General features: G+C 43.2%; 1 protein-coding gene across 3 annotated transcripts in view; it reads left to right on the top strand.

Annotated features, from left to right (window-relative positions):
* Positions 1–26,156, top strand: part of LOC105480211 (sodium voltage-gated channel alpha subunit 10) — a 100,205-nt gene that overhangs the window by 38,318 nt on the left and 35,731 nt on the right. For 2 of the 3 annotated variants that reach the window (XM_011738778.2, XM_011738777.2), the window contains exons 8-14: positions 2,267–2,408; positions 2,555–2,752; positions 3,478–3,648; positions 6,922–7,215; positions 9,247–9,358; positions 16,991–17,229; positions 19,825–19,998. In XM_011738778.2, coding sequence (XP_011737080.2) covers positions 2,267–2,408; positions 2,555–2,752; positions 3,478–3,648; positions 6,922–7,215; positions 9,247–9,358; positions 16,991–17,229; positions 19,825–19,998 — 1,330 coding nt within the window. The remainder of the gene's footprint in view (positions 1–2,266; positions 2,409–2,554; positions 2,753–3,477; positions 3,649–6,921; positions 7,216–9,246; positions 9,359–16,990; positions 17,230–19,824; positions 19,999–26,156) is intronic. The other variant, XM_011738780.2, reaches the window with a different exon arrangement.

Raw genomic sequence — 26,156 nt, 5'->3', positions numbered from 1 at the left:
TCCAGACTGGGTGAATACAAGACAGTTTGAGTGAAGGCCATTCCAGGTCGCAGAACAGAATGTGAGACAAAGCTAAGGGATGAGGACCCCTCAGCTCTGCCTGCTGCTTTGGCCACTGGAGGAAAGCATGAGCAGAAAGAGTTTAGGCAAAAGATCAAAAAGGCCATCTCACCCACCTCCACGGCTGAGAGCTTGGAAGAGCAGAGCTCACAACGCCCCCACTCCCTGAGAGACTGACGGCTCCATATTGCCCAGGTGGACCTGTATGGAGCCTGCATGAGGCTCCACCTTCATCAGCTCACTAGGAAAACAATCTCAGTTAGAGCTGAGGACTAGAAACAAGCAGGAGCATTTGGTCAACATCAGGTTCCTTGGACTCTTCTTTCACAAATGCACTTGGCATTTGGTTCTTTGGCTCATGGGACGGTTGTTCTGACATCAGTTTTCATTTGCCTTTGACTTAAATGTAAACTACAAGCCCCTCAGCATCCTTTTTCTGTCTAGATAATGCCATTTCTCAAGGCAATGGCTCCAGAGCAGCTCAAGTCCTTTTTGTGGTAAAGTTGTGGAGTCCATCTACACATCTCCACAGCTCAGCTCCCCAAGAGGCCAGGCCCGCTACTGAGCAGGTCGCAGCCAGGCAGTTGGGGAGTGGACCAGGCTGGGATGTCAGAGAGAGGCCAGCTCAGGATAATGGACAGAGTGAGCCCTGGAGGGTCATGCCATGAAAGCTAAACCTGGGTCCTCTGTGGGGCTGCAGAGAAGCCAGAGCCCTGAGGAAAGGCCCACATTGACCAATGGCACTGTGGGAGGAAGGTCAGGGGTCTCAAGGCAGAAAATGAATACCAGAAAATAGCTGATAATTTTCAGTGTTCTTCCACATATATTATATATTATTCCAGTTTATCTTTTCAGCAGCTTCCAAGGTTAAAAACAATAGGAATTTTCCTTCGCAGTTTATTTACAATATTTACTATGCAGAAGTGCAAGATACTGTGCAGTGATCTCATTTAATCCTAAGAGCAGTGAACTGTTGATATGTAGTGACTACAGTGGGTTTCTAGAGAAGACATAGAAATAAGGCTGCCCTCAGGGTTAATTAAGAAACCTACAGGTAATGGGTTGCCTAGCCCCTTGGGAGAGCAAACCGAGAGCCTGCCTTTAAATGTGGGTCTACAAAGCTAGGGAACTTGCAATCTTCAGTCGAAGTGGAGATAGAATTGGAACTGATTAGATTTAAGTTGTCAGAGCTCTAATCCATGGTATGCGTTGTTCACATGGATGTCTGGGATAAGGAGAGCCCCAGAGATTGGAGTTCATGGAGAAATCCTGGGAGTAAAAGAATTCCATGTATTCACAAGGAATGCAGGTAAATAAAAAAGGAAAATAAAGAAAAAATATTAAAAAATAATAATTTGGGACTTCAAACGAGGCATTCCTGTTTCATTGATCAGGCAATCTCCACTAGGATAGATGAGAGCCCTTTATGCTCCCTGAGCTGACAGACGCTTCCTGACATCAATTCATCCTACTATTATGAGAGAGAGGAAGGAGTTGAGCACTCCCACCCCAATACTCACCAGGCAGTCATTTTCAATTTGTCCTTCCTTCACAGGCCATCTTCAGGAGGAGACTAGGCTGACTCAAGTATTAGGCTACTTGACAGTTATATTTCTCCTTTTAATAAATATATTGACACCTGCATAGTTTTAGGCAACTGATTTCTTTCTGACCCCCAGCTTCCTTATCTGTAAAGAAAGAACATTGAGTGATTAAATTATAGTGTTTGTAAAGCACTTAAGGGGAGAGAGAGGAACACAGAAAGTGCTCAGTAAGTGGAAAGTGTTATTTCCACTGTTATGTATAATTAATCAGTGAACTTGGCTAATGTGAGACCTCCCTTGATAGACAACTCTGCAGGTGATGCCAACAGGCTCAGGTTTTAAGTCTGCATTATTGCTACTGACTCTCCTTTCCCTGGTGTGAACTGGCAAAGAGCTCATGGTATCATGTCTGGGCAGTCGGCTGCCTTCCCCAGACAACTCCCCTGTGCATGAAATTCTGACGTGAAAGTATTAGCATCTCCATTTTATGGATAACAGAAACCAAGACCTAAACAGACCAAGTGTCCAAAATCATCCTGCTAATAAGATGAAGACTAGGTCTTGAACTCTGATCTCTGACATAAAACTCTGTGGTTGTCTCACAGCCCTGGGCTGCCTTGTGTGCAATAAGCAGGGGATGACCTTCTTTGTTCTTGCTGCAGCCACTGTCCTGATGGTTATATCTGCCTTAAAACTTCTGACAACCCGGATTTTAACTACACCAGCTTTGATTCCTTTGCTTGGGCTTTCCTCTCACTGTTCCGCCTCATGACACAGGATTCCTGGGAACGCCTCTACCAGCAGGTACTGAGCTGCATTCTCCCACACAGACTTGGTTGGAGGCTGGTGGGTCACCTGCATGGCTGTGCTTTTCCTGGAGGAGCCTGACTTAAATTCAGGGGTCCATGTGCTATGGGTACAGGTTTATCTTCTTTCCCTTGAATCTGCAGACCCTGAGGGCTTCTGGGAAAATCTATATGATCTTTTTTGTGCTCGTAATCTTCCTGGGATCTTTCTACCTGGTCAACTTGATCTTGGCTGTAGTCACCATGGCATATGAGGAGCAGAACAAGGCAACCATTGATGAAATTGAAGCAAAGGAGAAGTTGTTCCAGGAGACCCTCGAAAAGCTCCGGAAGGAGCAGGAGGTTTGTAAGGAGTGGAAGCTTTGGGAAGAAAGTTGCAGACTTCCATTCTTGGATAGAGTTCTGGAGTAGCCACTTTAATTAGGGCTGCCATTTAGGGAGCTATAGGAGGAATCATCTTGCCTCAGGGACCATATTAGCTCAGGTTTTCTCAAAGAAGAACCTAAGTGAGGATTCTTGTGCAAGTGACCTATTGAGGGAGTGCTCTCAGGAGAAAGTGAGTTAAAGAAAACAGAATGAGGCAGAGGGTGGAACTAAACAAGGAGTGTTCTCAGCTAGAGACCAGCTTCAGCTTGATGCCATGGGGAACTCTGGGGCATGACCTGTACCACAGTTAGCCCTACCTTGAGGCAAGGGAGCCAGCTGTCTGTACCCTCCCCATACCTATCCTAGAAGCAGGCAGCCAAAAGAGCTTTTTTTTTTTTTTTTTTGCAGAATGCTGCAAGTATGAGTCATTAACTGCTGCCACTCAAGCAGCTCAGGATAGGTGTGCTGATCTGGTGAAAGGGATCTGGGTAGGGCACCAACAGAGTGCCCCATGAATGAGTAGGGGGTGACCCAGAGGTGTCTGTTCCTGCCATGACCTAATCCCACCACCACCCAGGTCCTAACCCTTGAGCTTCTCTGTTTCAGATATCTCACCCACCTGGCACCCCATGTCTGAGGAACACATTTATTCTAAGTCCAAGCAAATACTATTGGCTACACCTGTTGTTCTCTCTTCACAGGTGCTGGCAGCGCTGGGGATTGACACAACCTCTCTCCACTCCCACAACGGATCACCTTTAACCTCCAAAAATGCCAGCGAGAGAAGGCACAGAATAAAGTCAAGAGTGTCAGAGGGCTCCACAGAAGACAACAAATCACCCCGTTCTGATCCTTACAACCAGCGCAGGATGGTAAGAGGCTCAGGTTTGTGCTCTAAAGATTACCCACCATTGCAGCTGCCATGGACAATGGGTTGGAGTGGGAAGAGGTGTGTGGCAGAGAAAGAGCTGGAGGCACAGAGCTTAGAAGGATCCAGACACCCCTCCAAAATGCTGTCTTAAACTAGGAAAGTGTAATTATAGATGGGGAAAAGGGGTGAATTATAAGGACACTTTAGACGAGGGGGATCCACAAGATTGGGATTGTGGACTGTAGAAAAAGGAAAGGGGAGTCCAATTTGACTCCCAGGTTTCAGGATTGGGCAATGAAATGGATGGTGATTCCAAGATGAGGACACTGGAAGAAGAACCCAGGTTTGTAGGAAAGGGAAGCCCATATTGAACATGCCAATCTTAAGGTGTCTGTGGACATCAAAGGTCAGCTTCCTTCTGACGCTCTGGTCTGCAGTTCTACAGCCCAAGGTTCCCTGTCTGTGGTGTTAAGATCCTTCACACACCTTTTTTTTTTTTTTTTTCTGATGTGTCGAGATGGTTTTTATTTTTTACTTAGTTTATTTAAAATTGATGCATCAGAATTTTACATAATTATTGGGTATAATTTCTGACCTCCTTCCTAAGGCCCTGCAATTCAAGCTGTCACCTGTTTTTAGCAGAAAAGTTCCCAGCACCCATCTCTGTGACACAATCCAGCCTGGGAATGGCTTCAGCACCTCACCTCAGACCCTGTAGCAATTCTGTTCCCGCCATAATAACTTTCTGCCTCCCACTCTAAAATTTGCACTGCAACTTTCCTCGCTATGCTTCCTCCCACCACCTTCCTGCCCCTTGAAAGTCCTTTTACCCCAAATATGCCCTTTCTGTAGGTCTGACACATAATATCGGCTGTGTGGGAGGGTGGCTCCACACTAACAGTGTGGAAAAGGGGATCAACATGGCTATTTTTATGTTTTATGCCTCTCACTTCCCTCTCAATCTCTTTTCCTGTGCTAAGCCAAAGGATGTTTTACTTTTTTGCAATACCATCTCTCCAACCCTCAGATTTATGTGTGCATATACAGACACACTCGCATGCACACCAACCTCATGACACACCCACACTTCAGCATCTATCTGCATCTGTGCCCTCCTCTTTCTTGCTTTGCCTCTTTTGAGAAGCACCTGGCATACATGGGGCACAGTTCAGACAATCACAGAACAGGATGAATCACAGCTTCCATGGAAATGTCAATGACACTGAATTGGGCTTTAATTACCCCCATTCTGTCAGCCCCACGCAGATTAGCACTTGGATGTCCAATAATTGGTATGTGTGCTTGTCTCTCCAGTGATGCTTATTTTCAAAGGGAAAAAAGAAGAGCTGCAACTTGTTCATTCAACAGTACTAGGTGCTTGGTATAAAGAGATGACTAGAACATGTTCTTCTCCCCAAGGATTTCCATTTGGGTGGAGGAGGCAGATATAAACACAGCTATGCGTTAAATAGTGTATTAGAGACACATATGTGGTGTTTTGACAATCACGGAAGAAACATCCACTCTCATGGGGCTGGATAGGTATCAGAAAAGGCCTCCTGGAGGAGGGGATAATTGGGGCCAACAATAAATAGCATGTAGGGATTCTTCCAGTAATTGAAGACTTGGGAGAATGTGAGGAGTATTTTCCTGGCAGAAAGAACAACATGTATGTGCAAAGATGGGGAGGTACCATTTGAGTACTGCTTTAATGCTGACTGATTGATTGGAGCCCATCCAGGAAGGCATCTTCTCCCTCTTTTCCCAGGTACATTCATCTGCTAAATAGACCTAACGCAGTTTTTATATAAAGCCATTTTATAACCCACAGAAATGAAATACAGGAATATATAGGAGAGACCCAGGAGGGTTTTTGTGGAAAATCACAGACCAGTTGGTTTCCTCAGAGGATGCCTTTTAAAGCAATTCTAATGTTTTTACTCAGAAGACATTGCCCACCATTTGTCAAAAAGCTTAATTCTAAAATAACTCGTGGCCAAGGAGACACTGCTGTCAAATATGTAACCAAAATTTTCTTCTCAGTTTCTTCATTGGTTTGCTTGGTGCTCAAGTGCAAATAATGTAGTATTCCCTTCTTTAATATGGATGTGTCAATTTTTCTCATTTCCTTCAAAAATGGGAAGGATTTTTGCATTATATGAGTTCTATAGTCCTTGGGCATGTATTACAGGCAGAGAGTACTCTACTTTTTATAATACTGGGCTTTTAGTAATGGTTGCTAAACAGGATCGGGCTTCAAATTATCAAGAGAGGAAACTTCGGTTCTGTGAGATAAGAGGATTAGTAAGGAGAACCCCAGTTGGCAAGATTCTCCACTTTAGTAGTTTGGTAAATAAAAGGAATTAAGGAAGGTGAGTAGAATAAGTCAGTATGATCAGAGTTTGGTATGAGGTCAATGTTTAGATTTTGGACATACTATAGACCACCTGAGGACAGAAATGATGGTTTGCTATGATCAAGTTTCACTATGGTCATGGGAACTACCTAACCCAGCACACTAATTCTCTGAGGGCTCTGGGCTTATGAATTAGCTCTTTTCTCTGGCAACTTTAAGCCACACAGTTCCCTCAATGGAAGATGTTGATGGGAAATGTTTATTGATTTGGAGGAATGACATTATTCTTCCAGGAAATTAGGCTGCAACCCTTCCTTCAATCTCTCCATTGTTGACTGTTCAAGCCTCGAGGGATCCTAGAAGCTCATTACACTGTACAGTTCTTGTCTCCTCCTGTGCAACACAAACTCTCACACTCATACAGACAGGATCTAATGAATTGCACAACCTAATTTTCAGACAATGAAGTGCACTCGTTCATTCAACAACCACTTACCAAGTATGTTCCAGTACTGGTATGTGTAGTAGCCTCCTTAGGTCACAACTTTGCATGTGGAAAAGGGAACTTAAGACAGCTTTGTCTAGCCCTGTGGCCAAAGGTTGGCAAACAGTTGACCTATCCAGGTGACAAGGTTTCCTCTGACATGTTCCTGTCCATGATAACCTATTTGCTGAGCATCGGCACCCTGTGATCTCTCCTCTCTCCTGGTCTTTCCCCGAGTCTGTCTAGAATCTCCTTTTTTCCTTTTCCCTCACCATGCATACCTAGAATACCCCTTAGATTTGTGCCTTTACTTAGCTACTGAAAGGTCATAAAAATAGGGGCAGGGAAATGGGAGTAGGTAGAGGGAAGTGTTGGGCTCTAGACTTTCCAGAAGACCAGTTTCCAGCCTTCTGCTCCTTTGGGGCAATGCCCAGTCTTTTCTAGGCCTCACCTCTGGAAAACGCCGGGCTAGCCATGGCAGTGTGTTCCATTTCCGGTCCCCCGGCCGAGATATCTCACTCCCTGAGGTAGTCACAGATGATGGAGTCTTTCCTGGAGACCATGAAAGCCATCGGGGCTCCCTGCTGCTGGGTGGGAGTGCTGGCCAGCAAGGCCCCCTCCCTAGAAGCCCTCTTCCTCAACCCAGCAACCCTGACTCCAGGCATGGAGAAGATGAACACCCACTGCCACCCACTAGTGAGCTTGCCCCTGGAGCTGTCGAAGTCTCGGTGAGTTTGTGAATGCTTCAGACTCCCCCAGGCTGTCTTCCAGCTAGAAACCTTGGGCCAAAAAGCCTGAGTGTCACCAATGGAAGGGATCTTTAGCCATCATCCTGTCCAATGCCTCCCCATTCTACTCCTTTTTTACAGACATAGAAGATGAGACCCAGAAAAAGAGATTGAGTTGGCCTGAGGTCAAACAGGTTTCCTGGTTTATTCTGCTGTACAGTGATGCAAATTATATTCCATTTGACCCCATATTTCTTATCAGTGTTTCTCAGTCCCCACTCAACATCACTGCCTCAGTGATAGGCCTCCTTTCTTCCTGGACAGGTATGAGAAAAACTGAAGGACCCTTCTCTTCCTGCTTATGGCTCTATGCAAACTCCTCTAGGCTGGGCAAATGGAACCCAGATACATTCTGGGAGTTTCTTAAGACAGATCTGAATAGAAGCACAGTATTCCTTGCTTTACTCACCGAAGAAATAATTTGCCAAAATGAACAAATTAGGCAACAGTGACTAACTGGCCAGCACTCTTTAATAGAATAATAGCAGAGTGTAATGGCAAGTCAGGGATTCCTCATTGGATTGGGAGCTGTGAGTTAATTTGAGCTCTCCCCTCCAGTTTCAGTAATGATGTTTCTAGTGTTTTTCATTTGCCCTCTCTGGTTAGCCAGGGATACAGAGCAATTTGCAGACAGAATTGTAAAGAGACCAATATATGGTTCCACTGATACAGGTAAGTCTTACAGAGTTGCCTTAGCTCGGTCTCTAATTTGATGCCATGTGATTCAGGGTCTCAGCAAGAAACAGATGGACCACTCCAATGGGCTAATAGAGTTTAGTAAAGTATTTACAGAGGTGTGGGCTGGGCTTAGGGAATGAACAAGGGACGGCGAGGCACCTAGAAACTAGTAACAGGGGGAAGTTGTTACATGCCTAGGCTGAAGGGATGAAGGAAAGGACCAGAATTAGACTAAAGCAGCAGCTGCCCTCATGTGTCAGAGAGACTGTGTGGCAGAACTTGTGATCTTAGTAGAGGATCACAGCTCTGCTACTCAGTCATAGCACAGAAGAGAAGCAGCCAGGGGAAAGTACCTGACTTGTCTCTCCTTCTATCCTTGAATGTCTTGCCTATGCCTCCCATTAACCAAACCTGGCCAGAACCAGAGGGCAAGGGTAATGCATTTTGTACAGGTCTCCCTCCCCAGGCACAGAGAGCGCAGAGAAGGTATAGTGTACGTCTCCGAGGCAAATGGAATCACCAAAACAGAGCCTCAAAGTCAAAGGTAGCCTGCAGGGCTCGCTGGAAGTGCATTAGCACTCTAGAAAATGCCTCATTGAAGGCATTTATGCCTCTCTTGTGATGGGCCCTCAGCCTCTTTTCTCTGTTTCTGAGATTATTATGTGTTTAGATATTCTGACGTTGATTCAGTCTAGTTAAATTACCAGGCTAGTGAAAGATTGACTCTTTAGGCCCTTCTGTTTAGTATGGACCTGTATCTTAGTCCCAACTGTGCCAGTTACCACCTGAGTCACCTTTAGCAAGTCCTTTAAATTATCCAAGCCTACTCGTCTCCCCTTGTAAAAAGATTTCTAAATAGCTGGAGGGTTAAATGAAATAATAAAGTGCCAACATTTTTATATATGTCTGACAGATAACAATAAATAGTGACTACTAGTATCATTTGCTTAGTCCTCATGGTTGGAAACTTTATAAACTTTCTTTATGTTTATTAACTATTTATACTTACAGTATTCAGCAATAACATGCTGAACAGATTTGTAGCTTAGGAGAAATAGGCCACACTATTTAGCTTAGATGTATAGAAGGCTATAGCATTTGTTTGTGTAAATACAATGTAGGATGTTCACAGAATGATGAAATCACCTAATGATGTATTTGTTGGAACATATCTCTATCATTAAGTGACATATGACTATATAAGAGACTGGCCAATAGGAGGCTGAATGATCCAACTTTGCCATGAAGATGTCAGGTTAAGGGAGTGTCCTGACTCTGTTTGTGTCTCAGCAGGCATTCGATACAGGACAAAAGAAGACTTTCTTGTCAGCAGAATACTTAGATGAACCTTTCCGAGCCCAAAGGGCAATGAGTGTTGTCAGTATCATAACCTCCGTCCTTGAGGGTAAGTGCTGCTCATTGCGTTGTTCGTCCGCTGTGCCATGATGAATTCCCATATCAGCAGCAGAAGCAATGTCTCTAACTCGTGTCAAAGCGTCCATCTCCGTGTACTGGAATTCTTAATACTCCTCCTTCTTATGTCTTAGGCCCCATCATCTTTTATCAATGTGATTTTTTTATATGCATAATTTTTCAAAAAAAAATAATTTGATGAATAAAATATCCCAGTTCATCTCTTGTTCAAATTAGTATCTGCTTTGCATGCATCACAAAACTAGATTTTAAAAAGTGATCTGGCAGGCATCAGAGAATTTCAGGCCAGCTCTCAGGTGTGCAAGAAATTTAACCATCTTTAATTTTCCAATATGGCAAAATTATCCTTTCCATGATTTCAAAATTGTATCTTTCATGGTTGTAACTTACACAGTTGTAACTTAATTTCTTGTTCAAGACCCCATTATGCTGAATATTGGAAGACAATTTAAGTCCATTAATCAGTCAATTTAACTAAGTCCTTGTTAATTCAGAATTCTACCAATCAAGTGGGAATCCACTCAGTCTCCCCAGCCGTGTGTCTAGGTTTCAAGCCAAGGGCTAGTAGAAGAAGAGAGTGGCAATAGTCATGGCCACCTATCCATACATGTTGCCATAGAGGGTGATTGCATCCCCCTAAGCCTGAGCAGGAGGTCTGTTCTATTCCAGCCTTTTTTTGCCTCATGATATGGAGAATGCAACCTTAGTCATTTCCAGTTATCTTACTCCCCTAGACAAATTAAACTGACCTGGGCTGGAGGAGCTGTAAGGGAGCTGGAGTGCCAGTGTGCTACTGAGAAGGAGTCCTGTGTGTTTTCCTCCCAGCCCTAGGCTGAATCCTAATTTGAGGGGAAGAAATGGTGAGCAACCAAAACGGAAAAAACGTTTGAGGGATTTCAAAACAGAGCCAATGTGTGCCTTACTTTCTAGGTGAAGCCAAAGGTGGCAAGCCTTAGAGAGAGATTCACATGCATGGCAATTGTAGAGTAGAACTGGCCAGTAATGTACCAGATATGCAGAGATGTATCTGTTTTGCTCACAGCTGGATCTCCATTACCTAGAAGAGCAGTGCATGCACAAAGGTGATATCTGGGTGGTGATGCTAATTTATAGTGATGTAAACTGATAAAAAGGAAGAAAACAAGGAATAGTCAGAGATCTTGGGGTAGGATAGACTTCCACTCAAGGAAGATACTGTGAGAGTGGAGTAAGAAAGGCAGGAGAAACAATGATGTTTTCAAGAAAATCTGGGGAAAGGTAACCTTAGCTTAGGTCAACCTTAGGTTAGAGAAGGCCTGAAGCAGCCTCAGAGAGGGTCCTGTGGCTCTAGAATGGCAGAGAGGAACTGGGTGATGACTTAGACCCCAATGAAGGCTGTGGAAAAAGATGAGCGAGACCCACAGAGGGAATCTAGAAAAAGAAGAGCTATCTTCATGGATTCTCCCACCAGGGACCAGATGGGAACTACAACTCAGGCAAAATACGCTTTGCAATGACAAAGGACCTGTTCAACTCTCCACCAGGTTTGGGCCCTATAAAACTCAGACACAGACTCAGATATTGAAACAGTACCCAACATTGACTTAATAAAAGACAATTCCCATGGTGAGGACTTGAAGCATAAATTGAATTCAACTAAGTTACATTTCTTGCATACCTGAGTTTGTGCTTTGAGAAATGTGCACCCATTTCTCAACAACAATGTGTACAGACTCCCTTATATTATTTTTTCTCATTGATAATTATTTAATATCACTGTTCATTGTAATACAATCTGCACTTCTAACATTTTTCATGGCATGGAATTTGACCAAGTTGCTATTCCCACAATTTTTACTTAACCAGATAGGTTTCTTTGTTTTTGTTTGTTTGTTTTGGTTTTTGTTTTGCTATTAGTCATCAAACAGCAAACATTGAATACAAACAAACAGTTTGTTTTTTCATTTATTCTCAAAAACTGTTAAGCTTCCTCCTTCTCTCTTCTTTCATTTATTCTCTTATCAACAAGCATTTGTTGAGCCCCTTTTGTGTGTGGCATTGCTCCAGGTGCTGGGATTCAGCGGTGAACTGATACAAGCTTGAGCTCATGGAATCTACATCCTAGCAGGGAAGGGGACACGAAAGATGAACATGAATATTCAGATATAAGAAGTAGGAGAAAACATAAAGTAGGGAAGGAGATGGAGAGTTCTCTCCAAGAAGAACATAAATTTGAATTAAATAAAGGAATCAGCTATGTAAGAAACTGAGGAGAAAGTTCGCAGACGTGAACAGCAAGTACAATGCATTTTGCAAGAATGAGATAGGAATGAGCAAAATGCATATCCCAAACACATCCCAATGTAGGTAAGACCAAAGAAGGTCATGGAATGAATGAGAGGCAACAAAGGGTAGTAGTTAGAACACTGCTCTGGAGCCCGGCTGCCTGGGTTTGCATCGTACCTCTGCCACTTATGGTACACAGTGTGACCTTGGAGCTTCAGTAACTTTTCTGTGTCTCAGATTTTTAGCCTGTAAAATAGTGAGACTATACTTATCTTGTAGAGTTTTGTGAGGATTAAATGAATCAGGTCAAGCAAAATGCTTAGAACCATGACTGGCATGTAGTAAGTACTCATCACATTTGGCTATTATTATTCACTAGGTTGTAAAATCTATGAGGGCAGAGATGTGCCTGTTTTGCTCACAGCCTGATCTCCATTACCCAGAAGACAAGTGCATGCACAAAGGTGATATTTGGGTGGTGTGGGCAGGGAGGGGAGTGATGCTAATTTATAACAGTGTGAACTGATAAAAAGGAAGAAAATAAGTAATAGTCAAATATGTTGGGGTAGGGCAGACTTCCCCTTAAGGAAGATGCCGTGAGAATAGAGAGAAAGCCAGAGAAACAATGACTCTTTAAAGAAAATCTGGGGAGAGGAAACCTTAGGTTAAATCAAAGAAGTCAAAGTTTTCTGAGCATAAGGCATATCGTCTTCTCTGGTTGGATGTTATATTCATTACACACATGAGATACTTGAAGGATGCTTCATGCTGCCAGAGTCGTAATAGGATTTACAAAGGCCACCTCTTTAAGAGGGATTGTGCTTAAGAAAGTTTGACCCAAACCAATAGGAGCTTGACAACTCACTGAACTCAAAGCATGTGAACCATCTATGCTTGGCATGCAAGCTGAGATTTCACAGTTGTCCAAACCAGAATTCAATAAGCTGGGTCACAGCAGTGAGCACACCTGAGTCTCTGCCCTCATGTTTAGTGGGGGGTACGAGGATATGAAACAAGTTGTTACTGGAGTGGTGAGTGCCTTAAAGAGGAAGTGCAGGATACTGAGTGAAATATGGTAAGGTCAGCCTGGAGTCAGGGAATTATTCCAGGCTGAAAGGACTGCAAAGCAGAAGAGAGAATAACATTTGAAGGAATGAAAAAGCCTAGTGTAGCTGTAACCTAGAGAACCGGGAGAACTCAAAATCAGGCTAGAGGGATGAGTTGGGACCAGATCCCAAGAACCTCCCAGACCACATTAAGGATATGGGACTTCATGCTAAGAGGAGTGAGGTGCTATTAGAGGACTGGAGGCAGGGAAGTTACCTTTGCATTTTATAAAATTTACTCTGGATACGTGTAGATAATGAAATTAAGAGGTGAAGTATGTTGGCAGGGAAACCAGTTAGGAGGAAACCAAGTACAAGATGGCAGTGCTTGAACTCTGTGGTAGTGACAGTGGGGCTGATGGGAAATGGAAGGATACGAGCGCTATCTAAGGGGCATAAGATTCAGGACTTGATGATGCATATGGTTCTGGTATAAGCACCTTAAGATATGCTGACACAACAACTCATAACAGGAGCATTTTAGGGGGAGAAGGGGCTTCACTGGGGAAAGATGAAAGGAGAAGATCATGAGTTGAGTCTGGGATATATTGGGTTTCAGGTGCCCTTGGAACATCTTCATCCCCAGTGAAGCCCCCTTCTCCCCCTAAAATGCTCCCGTTATGAGTTATTGTATCAGCATATCTTAAGGTGCTTATACCAGAACCATATGCATCATCAAGTCCTGAATCTTATGCCCCTTAGATAGCGCTCGTATCCTTCCATTTCCCATCAGCCCCACTGTCACTACCCCAGAGTTCAAGTACTGCCATCTTGTACTTGGTTTCCTCCTAACTGGTTTCTCTGCCAACATACTTCACCTTTCATATATATGTATACATATGAAAGCAGTTTGAATATAGGTGGTAATTTTAAGAAGATGCAAGTGGATGAGTTAACACAGAAGGGTTGAAGTAAGAAGAGAAGAAGGACTAAGACACAGTTCTAACAAACTAAGTGTTTAATGGTTAAGCAGAAGGGACAGACCCAGCAAAGGAGACTGAGAAGGAAAGTACAGAAATAAGAGACAACCTAGAAGAATACAATGCAGAGCCAAGAGTAAAATTTCTTCAGGAAGAGTAGAAAGGCCAACAGAGGCAATGCTGTGGAAAGGTCAGGTAAGATGAAATATGAAAAGGTGCAGGGGTTTTAGTCACATGGATGTCTTTGGTGATTTAAGCAAAAGAGGATTAATGGAGTAAAAGGGTAGGCAGAGGCCACATTGAAGGGGCTTAAAGAACAAGTGAGAGGTGAAGAAATGGAGATATGGTGTACAGACAATTTTTTTCCAGAATTTTGCCTGTGAGAGAGAGGAGACAGTAAGATGACACTAGAGAGTAAGTAGAATTGAAAGAAGACTCTTTGGTTTTTGTGTTTGGGGGAGTGTTTGTTTGTTTATTTGCATGCTAATGGGAAGGATCTGGGACAGTAGGAGAGACTGAAGAGTAAGGGAAGAGAAGGAATATTCAACAGACTCCTGCAGTGGCAGGAGAGGAGGCACAGTGGAGACGTTGGTGTTACAGGAGCAGGGGGACCTCTTTAAGCGTAACAGGATGAAGGGAGAAAAGTTCTTTCTGTATCAGTTTTACATAGCAGATCCTTTTGAGGGGGGCCATGGTCATGTTTTAAGCCGCCAAGTAGGTACTTTTAGCTTCTCTGTCTCCGCAATCAATCAAGTTCAGCAATGTCAAGGCTGTTTACAAAGCGGCTTCTCTTTTCCCATCATGCCTCACAGGTGGCTGCTTCCTGCCAAAATGGCACATCTAAAGTGTCCTCATTCATCACTACTTCCTATGCTTCATCTTAGTGCCAAAATAGGTCCAGGGAAGTTCTTGCTTTTGTTCCAAACGGAGATTGTTGATTTTGGTCCCAGGATGTGCCAGCTTCTTTAGAGAACTATGCTTTGCCAGTTTTGACATCTGTAGTTTCTAAAATCCACGGTCAGTGATTAAAACAGCATGATGGTGAAAATAAATAGTCTGATCTGTGAAAGAGAAATGGACATGTGTATATGAAAACACATGAACATAAATGTTAATAACATGACAAAAATGACATTTCAAATCTTAGGAAAGTGAAAAATTATTCAATAAGTAATGTTATTATAAATAACCAGAGACAGGAAAAAAAAACCACATCAATATCTTACTCTTTACCCAAATAAACTTCAAATGCACCAAAGTTTTAAGTGGAAAAAGTGAAACTACAAAAGAAAGAAAAAAACATGGAGAAGGTGTTTTCCAAGCCTTGCAGTGAGAAAAGCTTCATATGCAAGGCATACAAGCAAGAAAACAAATAAAAATACTACTGATAAATCTTGACTACATACACATTTTTAAATTATCTATCAGGAAAAAGCACTGTTATCAAAATTTAGGGGCACACAATTATTTCTCCAAACTCATTTTTCAAGTGCATATAGTAAAAAAAAAAAAAATGTAAACACTGCAAATGTATATGCAATAACAGTTATGTCTCCTTCCCACTATAGACCCTTCTTGCTCCCCAGACTCCTGGTGCACCCCCCACCCCCACCACAATCCAGTTTATCTTATGTTCTTCAAGCAATGTTCTATGCATATATAAGCACATGCATGCACATACACACATTAAACATATATATTTTTCTACATCACTACAAATAAATCTGCTCATCCTTTTTCATAATGTATTATACTTTATCAGTTGTTGTTTTCTATTATGATTATAAACAATGGACATCATCTTTCTTTGCCCACATAGGCTGATATCTGTTTAAGATGCATGTCTTGCCACAGAATTTATAGATAAACCTCAAGGTAAGAAATTGCCCTCCATCAAGGTGGCCACAGTTACAGATCCACATGGAGATTTAATGGAGGCAGGTAGAGAGATGAGCCTAGTGTTCAGGAAGGGATCAGAAATTGGACGCATAATTTCATGGAAATCAGCAAAGAGATGGTTTTTTAGGGCTATGAGGTTCAAAAACACAGAGAGGCTAAAGTGAGAATGCTTGAGTTCTCCAACATTTACAAGCAGGAAAGGAAGATGGAGACAAAAACAGAAAGTGAAAAGAAGTGGAGAAATATAGGAGAAAAAGCAAGAGATAGTGCAGTCCCCAGAGCCAAATGAACACTGGTTTCAAAGAGAACAATATAAATTCTGTCAAATGCTGTAAGAGTAAGATGAGAACTGGAAATCGATTATTTGAATTTGGAAGCAGTAAAAGTTGGATTCCAGGGGCTGCAGAGAAAAAAAGAGGTAAGGAGGTGTAGAAGGTTAAGTGTAGAAAACTCTTAGGAGGAATTTTGCTGTTAAGGAAGCAGTAATGAAAGAGAGCATGGGGTCCAGGGAGACTTTTTCAAAGCTGCAAGGTAATTAAAGCATGTTTACCTACTCATGGGAATGGTCTGGAAGGAAAAGGACTGTGGATGATGAAGGCCTTGAATAGGTAGAAGAAGAAAGGGCCTGGCACAAGTGGGAGGGGTAGAGCGACCCACGCATTATGTGGGCCATGAAGACAGAATACCAGGTGGACTTGCAGATATGCCAGAGATTTAGTGGTAGGAAAAAGGGGAAGTTCTTTTGTGAGCTATTCTACATTCTGAGTGAAATAAAAGGGAGCTCATCAACAGAGAGTGAGGAGCAGAAAGAAGGCTGGAGGTTAGAGGGGGAAGAGGAAGTGAGAAACAGTCATCTGGAAGACTGAAGGAGCGGAATATAACATAGAAACACAGCCAGATTTCTGGGCAGGGCAAGGCTGGGGCTCACAGATCTTTAGGAGGGCCAGTAAGCATAGTTATGTATTTTTTTTCCAGCCAGGTCCAGCTGGTTGGGTGCAAGTACAGAGTAGTCTACAAATTAGGTCTATTCAGAGTTCAGGTTTTGCCAGGCAAGTACAATGAAGGAGGAGAGGGGCAAAGGAATTGAGGGTGTCTACAAGGGAGGAGTTAGAGAGATGGATGTGAAATCTAAGCTGGGTAAATTGAGAAGTAAGGACATGATATAGGTGATGGGCAGTAAAAATGTGTATTGTCAGTGGTTTGAAGGACTGGATGGGGCAGAGATTAATTGGAGTTGCAGGACTAAAGGAGTTCAAAATATAGGAAATGAACACCAGAGACAGAGAGACGACTGAAGTCAAACTGTTGGAGGTGGTAGTTATTAGAAACAACAAGGCCTAGAGGATGACCGCAGAATTGGGGTCCAAGGTGACACATGGCTGACAGCTGTCATTGACCACACCTGTAATGCAGAGCTCGAGGAGTCTGAACAGAAGTGCCCACCCTGCTTGACCAGCTTGGCTCAGAAGTATCTGATCTGGGATTGCTGCCCTATGTGGGTGAAGCTCAAGACAATTCTCTTTGGGCTTGTGACGGACCCCTTTGCAGAGCTCACCATCACCTTGTGCATCGTGGTGAACACCATCTTCATGGCCATGGAGCATCATGGCATGAGCCCTACCTTCGAAGCCATGCTTCAGATAGGCAACATTGTGAGTGCTCTGGCTGGTACTGCCCTCACTGGCATGGCCCGGGCGGGGGTGGGGGGGGGTGACAGGATGCGGTTCAGGTGGAGTGGGGCATGCCCTTATTGGTTAGTGTGTTCAGCCCATTAGCTGAAAGCAGAGCAGCAGTGCAGGAGACATGTGGACACTGGGTGGGTTCAGGAGGTCTAGTATGGGAGGACCCAGGCTGAGCCAGTGGGAATGGCTTTGGGATGAAAAAGCACAGGAAAGTGAACCAAGAGAGCCTGGAGCCAGAAGCAGCTAGTTGCCCTTTATAAAACACAGGACAACCACTTGAATTCTCTGAATCTCAGTTGCCTCTACCTTGAAATGAGGATAAATGTCACTTTTTTATCTAAAGACAATCTTTGGACTTGTCCATTTCCTTCCAATGTAATTACTTTTATGACTGCAATTAGCAGTAGCCACGATTTTCAATGCTGTCACTTAAGGAGAAAAAGAGTTAGGGAGGGAAGGGGAAGACCGTGGAAGGGAGGAAACATGGAAACACGGTTGCTGTTGTAGCAAAAGCATCAGGAAGTCGGAACTTTTCTTTGGCGTCTAGTTTAGATATGATGCTACTTTAAATTTTCCTCCATCATTTGTTAGTGTTATTTACTGTTAACAAGATACAGTCCTTACTGGATTTCACTATATACTGAATCAAGTATCTGACTCAGAGGGAGAACAACTGCTCCAACCTTGCCCCACCCACAGGAATAGTAATAATACTCAGATGCTTCTCACGGATTATCTCATTTTATTTTCACAACAACCCTATATGGTAGGTATTATTATTATTCCCTTTCCCAGATGGAAAATGGAGATACAGAAGGTTAAATAATCTTCCCAAGATCATAAAGTTAAGTTAGTGGCCACATCAGAATTTGAACCCAGATAGACCGGCTCCCAAGCCCACACTTTTCTTAACCCCTGAATTAAGCCACCTCACAGGACTTGCTAGTGTGTGTGTGTTCAAACACATGCACACATGATAGGCAGAAACTAGAAAGGGTCGGTGTCCTGCCTTCATGTCCGCAGCAGGGTCCACCACTCTGGACGTGACCTACTGGATTCACCAGAACTGTCCAGCTTTGGGATCCAGCTTCTTACAGGCTGCAGACTTAGGTGGAGGGGGAAGGCCCAGAGGTAACGTAACTACTCGTCCCTAGAAACCACTCCCTCCCGCATAATCCAGGGCTGTGAAAGGGGCTGCAGTAGGTTCTGGAACATGGTGGAATCAACATGACTCATGTTTTGGCAGCACCTAGGCTGAGGTCACATCCTAAAGTTGACATGAAAAGGAAAAATGGAAAGAGAAGAGAATGCTTATTCCCAAGAAGTCAGCCTAGGACCACAGAGGGCCTTATGGAATAGACATTTGAGCCCACACCCTCATTCTACAGTTAGAAAAGTGGACGCAAGAGAGAGAAAAGGCCTTTTCCACAGTGTCAGAGCAAAGTGCCATTTTTTTAAAAGCAAGAAAGTCATGTGTTTGGTGCCTACAATGAGTCAGGTGCTTTATGAATGTTATCTCAGTGTCACAACAACATTATAAGGTTATCATCACCCTCACATGACAAAAGGAAGCACTAAGACTCAGAGAGGTTAAGTATCTTGCCCAAGATTGTATAGCTGGTGAGGGTGGAGCCAGGGTGGACCCACGTCTCTGGAAGACACAAGACCTCAACCCCACCCCCCACCATACCACACTGACTTGCCTACAAGCGGCACTCAATAGATGCTCTTTGAATTACACAGGGACAGTCTTGTGGCATGAGATAGTCACTTAAACTCTCCTGTTTTCTTCTCCATAAGAAGGATGCATTGTCCGTTTTTCAGGCTGGTGAGGGGCTCACATGAAAAGATATGAAGGCAAAACACCTGACCCTGGTCTTTGCTTTCCTCCTTCTCTGTCTCCCTTCCCTGCTGGTTGTTGTGTGACCCGAGCCTGGTTCTGACCTCTCTCAGCGTCAGAATTCTGTCCTATTTAAGACAATTAGAGACACATAGAGCCTAAAAGAATCTTAGAGACAATGAATCATTGTTCTCACTAGTCACTATTATTTATGAATGAATTACTATCTGCCAGGCCCTTTGCTAAGAATTGCACATGCATTGGTTCATTTTATGCCCATTATACAGATGAGGAAATTGAGGTACAGGAAGGATGTGTTATTTGTCCAAGCTTACATAAGCTAGAAAATGTCTGAGTTGGGATTTTAATCCAGGTCTGTGATGTCCCACAACCCACACTTTTTAACTACTGAACCAGACTGACTCTTCACTGACATAATTACATTATAATAATGATCTTAAAGACTGTCCACTTACTCCACTCCCACCACCATTCACATGGAAAAACTGCAGCATGCACAGCCCCTGAGAATGGTGCAGAAATGTCTCCATTCTGTCCCGTTGACTGTTCCCCTGGCCAATACTCAGGAGCCCACAGATAACATAGCAACTGAACAAAACAAGAGGATTTTCTATTTTGTAAATAAGACATTTTCTTGCTGCCATTTTTGTCATTGCCTCCGACCCCACAGATCCCACTGTGATAAAACTTGTTTCCACTCCTAGGTCTTTACCATATTTTTTACTGCTGAAATGGTCTTCAAAATCATTGCCTTCGACCCATACTATTATTTCCAGAAGAAGTGGAATATCTTTGACTGCATCATCGTTACTGTGAGTCTGCTAGAGCTGGGCGTGGCCAAGAAGGGAAGCCTGTCTGTGCTGCGGAGCTTCCGCTTGGTAATGTTTTTCTCTTGATGGCTTGGGGGAACCCCCACCCAGACTCAGGGAAGACACTGTGCTCTGGGGACTGCACCAGCCAGCTCCCCCTTCCTCTCCTGTCCTTGTGGGAGGGAGCAGGGTATGACTCCTGGGCGACTGGAGACTTAGGTCTGTGGTCCCAGCTTTTCGGTGACTCAGAGTGGGGACGTACCTTCTCCTCTCTGGGCCTTGGCTCCCTCATCTGCACCAAGAGGGGACTTCCAAGCACTGTCCTCGTCTCTTATCAAATAACAATAACAGCGATAATCATAGCAGCTAATACTTACTGAGCACTTCCAATGTGTCAGGCATAGCACTGGACACTTGATAAAACGTACCTCATTTTATGCTCAGGACAACCCTGAAAGATAGTTGTTTTTAAGATCCTCATGAGTGGAGGAGGAAAAAGAATGGTTCCATGATGACCCCAAAGTCTCCCATCTGCCAAGCAAGGGAATATGCCACAGACCTGGATCTCAAATCCAGGTTGTCTGACTCCAGAGCCCCAGCTCCTTCCAGCCTCAAGGAGGTCATTCTCCAATTCCCTGGTGCCCGAAGTCACAGCCCCAATGTGTCAAGCACCCTCAAACTGCCTCCTATTAGCCTCACTCACATGCGGTGACGACTCTTCTCCAAACTCAGCTCCAGGACGCCCTCTACAGGAGAAGTGCCACAAGTCACCCACTTTTATCAGAGCCACGTTTGTCAGCCAAACTTGTCAGATTCCCAGGAGAGTCAGGTCACTAGGTTCTTCCAAGTCTCCAGGCCATCTGGAGGAAGCTTGGCATCTCGTTGACTCTTGGGAATAGGAAAGAGGCCTGAAGAAATGTCATGGCTTGTTAGCGCAGGCCACTTGCTCTCAGGAATCTCTCAGTGTTAACTGAGAGCCCTGCATCTAGCCTTGGAGAGAGGTGACGAAACAAAGGGGAGTGTCCAGCAATCTCCCCAAGGTCCTGACAAGTGTTGGGCATCCAGAGATTGAAGGGGTGCATGGTTCAGGAGGCAGCGAGACACTAGGACAGATCTGCCTGGGACCCTATCATGGAGGCCAGTGAGACAGTGTTGAGCCCCTGAACTTGGTGTACCTGGATTAGGGGTGGCAAACTCAAATGCCCATGTGTAGTGACATAGAGCCAGCCATGGAAGAGATTTGGGCACTGGATATTTGCCTCAGGTAGACAGGCAAAGATGACTTCATTTCACCTAGGCAGACCCAAAGCAGTGCACAACTCCAGGGAGGGAGGTTTACATAGAAATCAACGTGACCATCTCAGGCCGGGTGCAGTGGCTCACACCTGTAATCCTAGCACTTTGGGAGGCCAAGGCAGACAGATCGCTTGAGCCCAGGAGTTCAAGAGCAACGTGGTGAAACCCTGTCTCTACAAAAAAATGAAAAAATTAGCCAGGCATGGTGGTGCGCATCTGTTGTCCCAGCTACTCAGAAGGCTGAGGTGGGAGGATCGCCTGAGACCAGGGAGGTGGAGGCTGCCGTGCGCCATGATCATGCCACCGCACTCCAGCCTGGGTGACAGAAGGAGACCCTGTCTCAAAAAAGAAAGGAGACAGAGAGAGAGAGAGAAATAAAGATAGAAAAAGAGACAGAAAGACAGATGAAAGAAAGAGAGAAAAAAAGAAAGAAAAGAGAGAAAAAAAGAAAGAAAAGAGAGAAAAAAAGAAAGAAAAAGAAAAAGAGAAAGAAAGAAGAAAGAAAGAAAGGAAGAAAGAAAGAAAGAAAGAAAGAAAGAAAGAAAGAAAGAAAGAAAGAAAGAAAGAAAGAAAGAAAGAAAGAAAGAAGGAAAGAAAGAAAAGAAAGAAGAAATCGAGAGAGGAAGGAAGGAAGGGAGGGAGGGACTATGGCCTGGAAGGAAAGAGGAAGGAAGGAAGGAAGGAAGGAAGGAAGGAAGGAAGGAAGGAAGGAAGGAAGGAAGGAAGGAAGGAAGGAAGGAAGGAAGGATGGAAGGAAGGAAGGGAGGGAGGGAGGGAGGGAGGGACTATGGCCTGTCCATTATTGTCAGAGTTACTAATTTTCCATAAAAAGTCAGAAATTCAGATTTTTGTGCAAATGTCTTTAATACTGGCCACTAAACCAATTTTTAAAAACACTCTAAAGACCAAATAAAGCATGTCCTGAGACACAGCTGTGCCATGAAACGCTGGTTGATGGCATCTGCCTAAGCTGATGGTGCTGTCACCATCCCAGGGAGGAAAAGGGTAGAGTAGGCCTGTAGGACTCTTTATCCACAATCCAGAAATCTTAGAAGGTCAGAATTAAATCACATTTGTAGAAGGACAGATTTCTCTCGGTATCTAGAAATTGATGACAAGAGGCAGGCCCCTAAGCTGATGGTCAATATAAGGCACCTATGCACAATCATTAAGAGAGCAAGATATCATACCCCCATGCCCTGGCAGGCCCACAGTGAGTTTTCTAATAAAATACGAACGTTTCTATACATTTGGGGAAGCAGAAGCTTAGTGTTTTAAGGTCTATGTGCTACTTTTGTTGTGATCCCACAGTCTAAATTCTCAAACAACCCAAAATAGGCAAGTTTACTTCACAATCTGCCCCTATAGGATTCTCCAGGGGAATGCCGCCCTGTCCCCACCTCGCTGATTTTAACATGCTGATCAAGGCACAATTCCCTAACCACACCCACCAACTACACACTTTCTTGGGGTCTATTCCACCTCCCTCATGACCTGCCTTAGATTTCACGGCCCACCAATATTATTATGCCCTTGAAAATAAACTCAATCACCTTTCCCCTCTGCCTCTTTGCATTTTTGTGTTTGGCAAAACCTCACTGGAGAGTCTAAGTCAAATATTTCTCTCCACCTTGCCTGCACCTGAGCTGTGAGAAATGCTGGAGAAAAATCACTGCCAGCTGGTCAGCTTCATGGTTTTAATTAATAGACTTTATTTTCAGGACAGTTTTCAGTTTTCAGAAAACTGGAGCATATTGAACAGAGAGCTTTCATATACCATCAATCCCACCACACACACACACACACACACACACACACACACACACACACACACAGAGTTTCCCTATTACCAACATTTTATGTTGGTAATACATTTGTTACAAGTAACTTCACTGGTTTCCCATTGCTCTGAGAATAAAATCCAGACTCCTCATGATGGTGTACAAAGTTCTACATAATCAGGACCTGCCAGTTCACCAGTCTCTGTCTTGCCCACTTTACTTCAGGCAGAAAGGCCTCTTCTCTCTTCTTCACACATAACAGAGATCTTCTTGGCTTTGGGCCTTCGAAGTTGTTTTCACTGTGCCTGGAATGCTTTCCTTTAGTCTTCACTTAGCTCACTTATTCTCAACCTCTGAGTTCCATGCACTTGTCACCTCCTTAGAAGGGACCTCCCCAACCACACTATCTAAAATTGGATTCCCTCATCAAATTAACCCGGCATTTACAATTGTCCTGGTATCCCATGAGGCAAAAACCAGAGTTTCTTGTCTACCATTTTACCCCAAGGGCCTAGCACAAGGCACAGCACATACATAGGAACTCAATAAACATCTGTTGATTGATTGAAGGAAGGAAAGAAAAGAGAAGGGAGGAGGGGGAAAGGAAGAAATAAAAATTCTGTCTTCCGTCTCTCCCAAAATAGTATTGCTTCTCCTCCCATCATTTAAAGCCTTGCTCCATTTGCTCCATTAGTCCATTGGTCTATCCTGGTACCAATATCAGTCTTAATTATGGCAGCTTTAAATATATCTGTGTCTGTAAATCAAGTAATCCACCTAATTTACTGCAAGAATATCTTGGCCTGCACACTTTCATATTCATTTTAGAATTAGCTTGCCAAGTTGCACACCCCTCCACACACAAAGCTGTGATTGTTTTTCCCATTAGGGACTGCTATAATTGATAGGTCAATATGGGAAGACATATAATCTTTACAAAATGCAGTCTTCTGATCTATGAAGATAGTATACTCTCTACACCAGTCTTTCAATATAGTTTAAAAATGTTTCCATGATGTTTTTGCAATTTTCTCCATAGGATCTTGCATATCTTTTTAAATGTTCTTTTCTAGCATTTTTGGCTAGCATTTTGACATTTAACATTTTTGTATCCAGAAACGTCTCTTATTAATTCTAATGATTTATCTATACAATGTTTTAAATTTTCTAACACAATCACATCATGTGAAAATAATGAGTTTAATTTTTTCTTTTCTAATCATTATGCCGTTAGGTTCTTTTTACTAGATCACTGTGCTAGTTAGGACATCCAGTACACTGTTGAAAACAAGTGTTAATAACAGGCATCTTTGTCAACTTCCTGATCCCAAAGAGAATCCTTTCAACATTTCACCACCCGTAACAGTTGTGGCAGGCTTTTTTAAAGATAAGAAACCTTTATCAGTTCAGAAAGTTCTCTTTTATCAAGGATATTTATCATGAATGGATGTTTAATTTTATCGGACAATTATTCTACATGTATTGAGATAATCATGTATTTTCTCCTTCAATCTGTTAAAGTGGTGAATTATATTAATTGACTTTCTAATGTTAAATCAACTTTACATTCCCAGCTTAAACCTAGCTTGATCATGATGCATTTTTTAATACATTGGAAGATTTAGTTTGCTAAAAATTTGCTTAAGATTTTTTTATCCATATCAATGAGTAATATTTGATCTATAATTTTCCTGACTTTCATTGTCCTTGCCAGGTTTTGGTATCAGGGTTCCAAAGTTATGCCAATTTTTTTTTTAAAGCCAAGGGAGTTGGTGGGGTGGCTCACACCTGTAATCCCAGAATTTTGGGAGGCCGAGGTGGGAGGACTGCTTGAGGACAGGAGTTGGAGACCAGCCTGGCCAACAGGAGGAAACCCCATCTCTACTAAAAATACAAAAATTAGCTGGGTGTGGTGGCGCATGCCTGTAATCCCAGTTATTCAGGAGGGTGAGGCACGAGAATTACTTGAATCCCAGAGGCAGAGGTTGCAGTTAGCCAAGATCATGCCACTGCACTCCAGCTTGGGCAACAGAGTGAGACTCCGTCTCATTAAAAAAAATAAAAAGAAGGCCAGGTGCATTGGCTAATGTCTGTAATCCCAGCAGTTTGGGAGGCGCAGACAGGTGGATCACCTGAGGTCGGGAGTTTGAGACCAGCCTGACCAACATGGAGAAGTCCCATCTCTAGCAAAAATACAAAATTAGCCGGGTGTGGTGGTGCATGCCTGTGATCCCAGCTACTTGGGAGGCTGAGGCGTGAGAATTGCTTGAACCTGGGAGGTGGAGGTTGCGGTGAGCCGAGATCACACCATTGCACTCCAGCCTGGGCGACAAGAGCAAAACTCGGTCTCAAAAGTAAATTAATTAATTAATTAAATTAAAATTAAAAAAAAGAAATGTAAAAAAAGTAGCTGGACATGATAGCGCACGTCTGTAGTCTCAGCTATTTGGTAGGATAAGGTGGGAGGATGACTTGAGCCCAGGAGGTTGAGGCTGCAGACATTACACCATAAATTAACTCTCCATTAGTTAATTTAATCAAAGCCAAAAGTTAGCTAAAATCTGTAACCTTCCTCCCAATTTTTCATTCCAGATACCCTTCCCCAATTTATTGTAATGATAAGTATTTTAATTTTATCTTGTTTATAAAAAGTTTTATTAATCAATGAAAAAAAAGCTATTATACAGACAATCCCTAAAATTGAGTAACTTACCCCAATAAAGGTTTATTTCTCACTCATATCATAGCCTAAATCAAGCCAGACAGCTCTAGGTGGAACTCCAAGAAGTGACATTGCCATACCTGTAGGAGGCCAGTATAACCTTCAAAGTTTGCCTCCTGCTTGTGGAAAAATGGAAAACCAAGGTTTGTTTTAAGGTTTAAATAGTGAAAGGCTTTTTCAGTCAGGGATTATGGTTTATTTCACAATACCATTACTTCAAAAACTTAGATGGCTTCAGACCTCTCATTTGCCACACAAAATGCTTTCTTTGACAAAGTTCTCAATTGTTCTTCATTTCTTTGCTCTCCTTTCCCCATGCCTTTCTCTTGCATGAGAAACGGTGGCTACACCATTACTCCATGTTTTGTTAAGACTTGTTTCATTTAATTGGAAAATTTAACTAGTCTTCAACATTGGAAGACTTAATC

Source organism: Macaca nemestrina, chromosome 2 (genome assembly GCF_043159975.1).
Source record: "Macaca nemestrina isolate mMacNem1 chromosome 2, mMacNem.hap1, whole genome shotgun sequence".
Classification (NCBI taxonomy): domain Eukaryota; kingdom Metazoa; phylum Chordata; class Mammalia; order Primates; family Cercopithecidae; genus Macaca; species Macaca nemestrina.
This window is presented reverse-complemented; position numbering and strand designations above follow the sequence as displayed.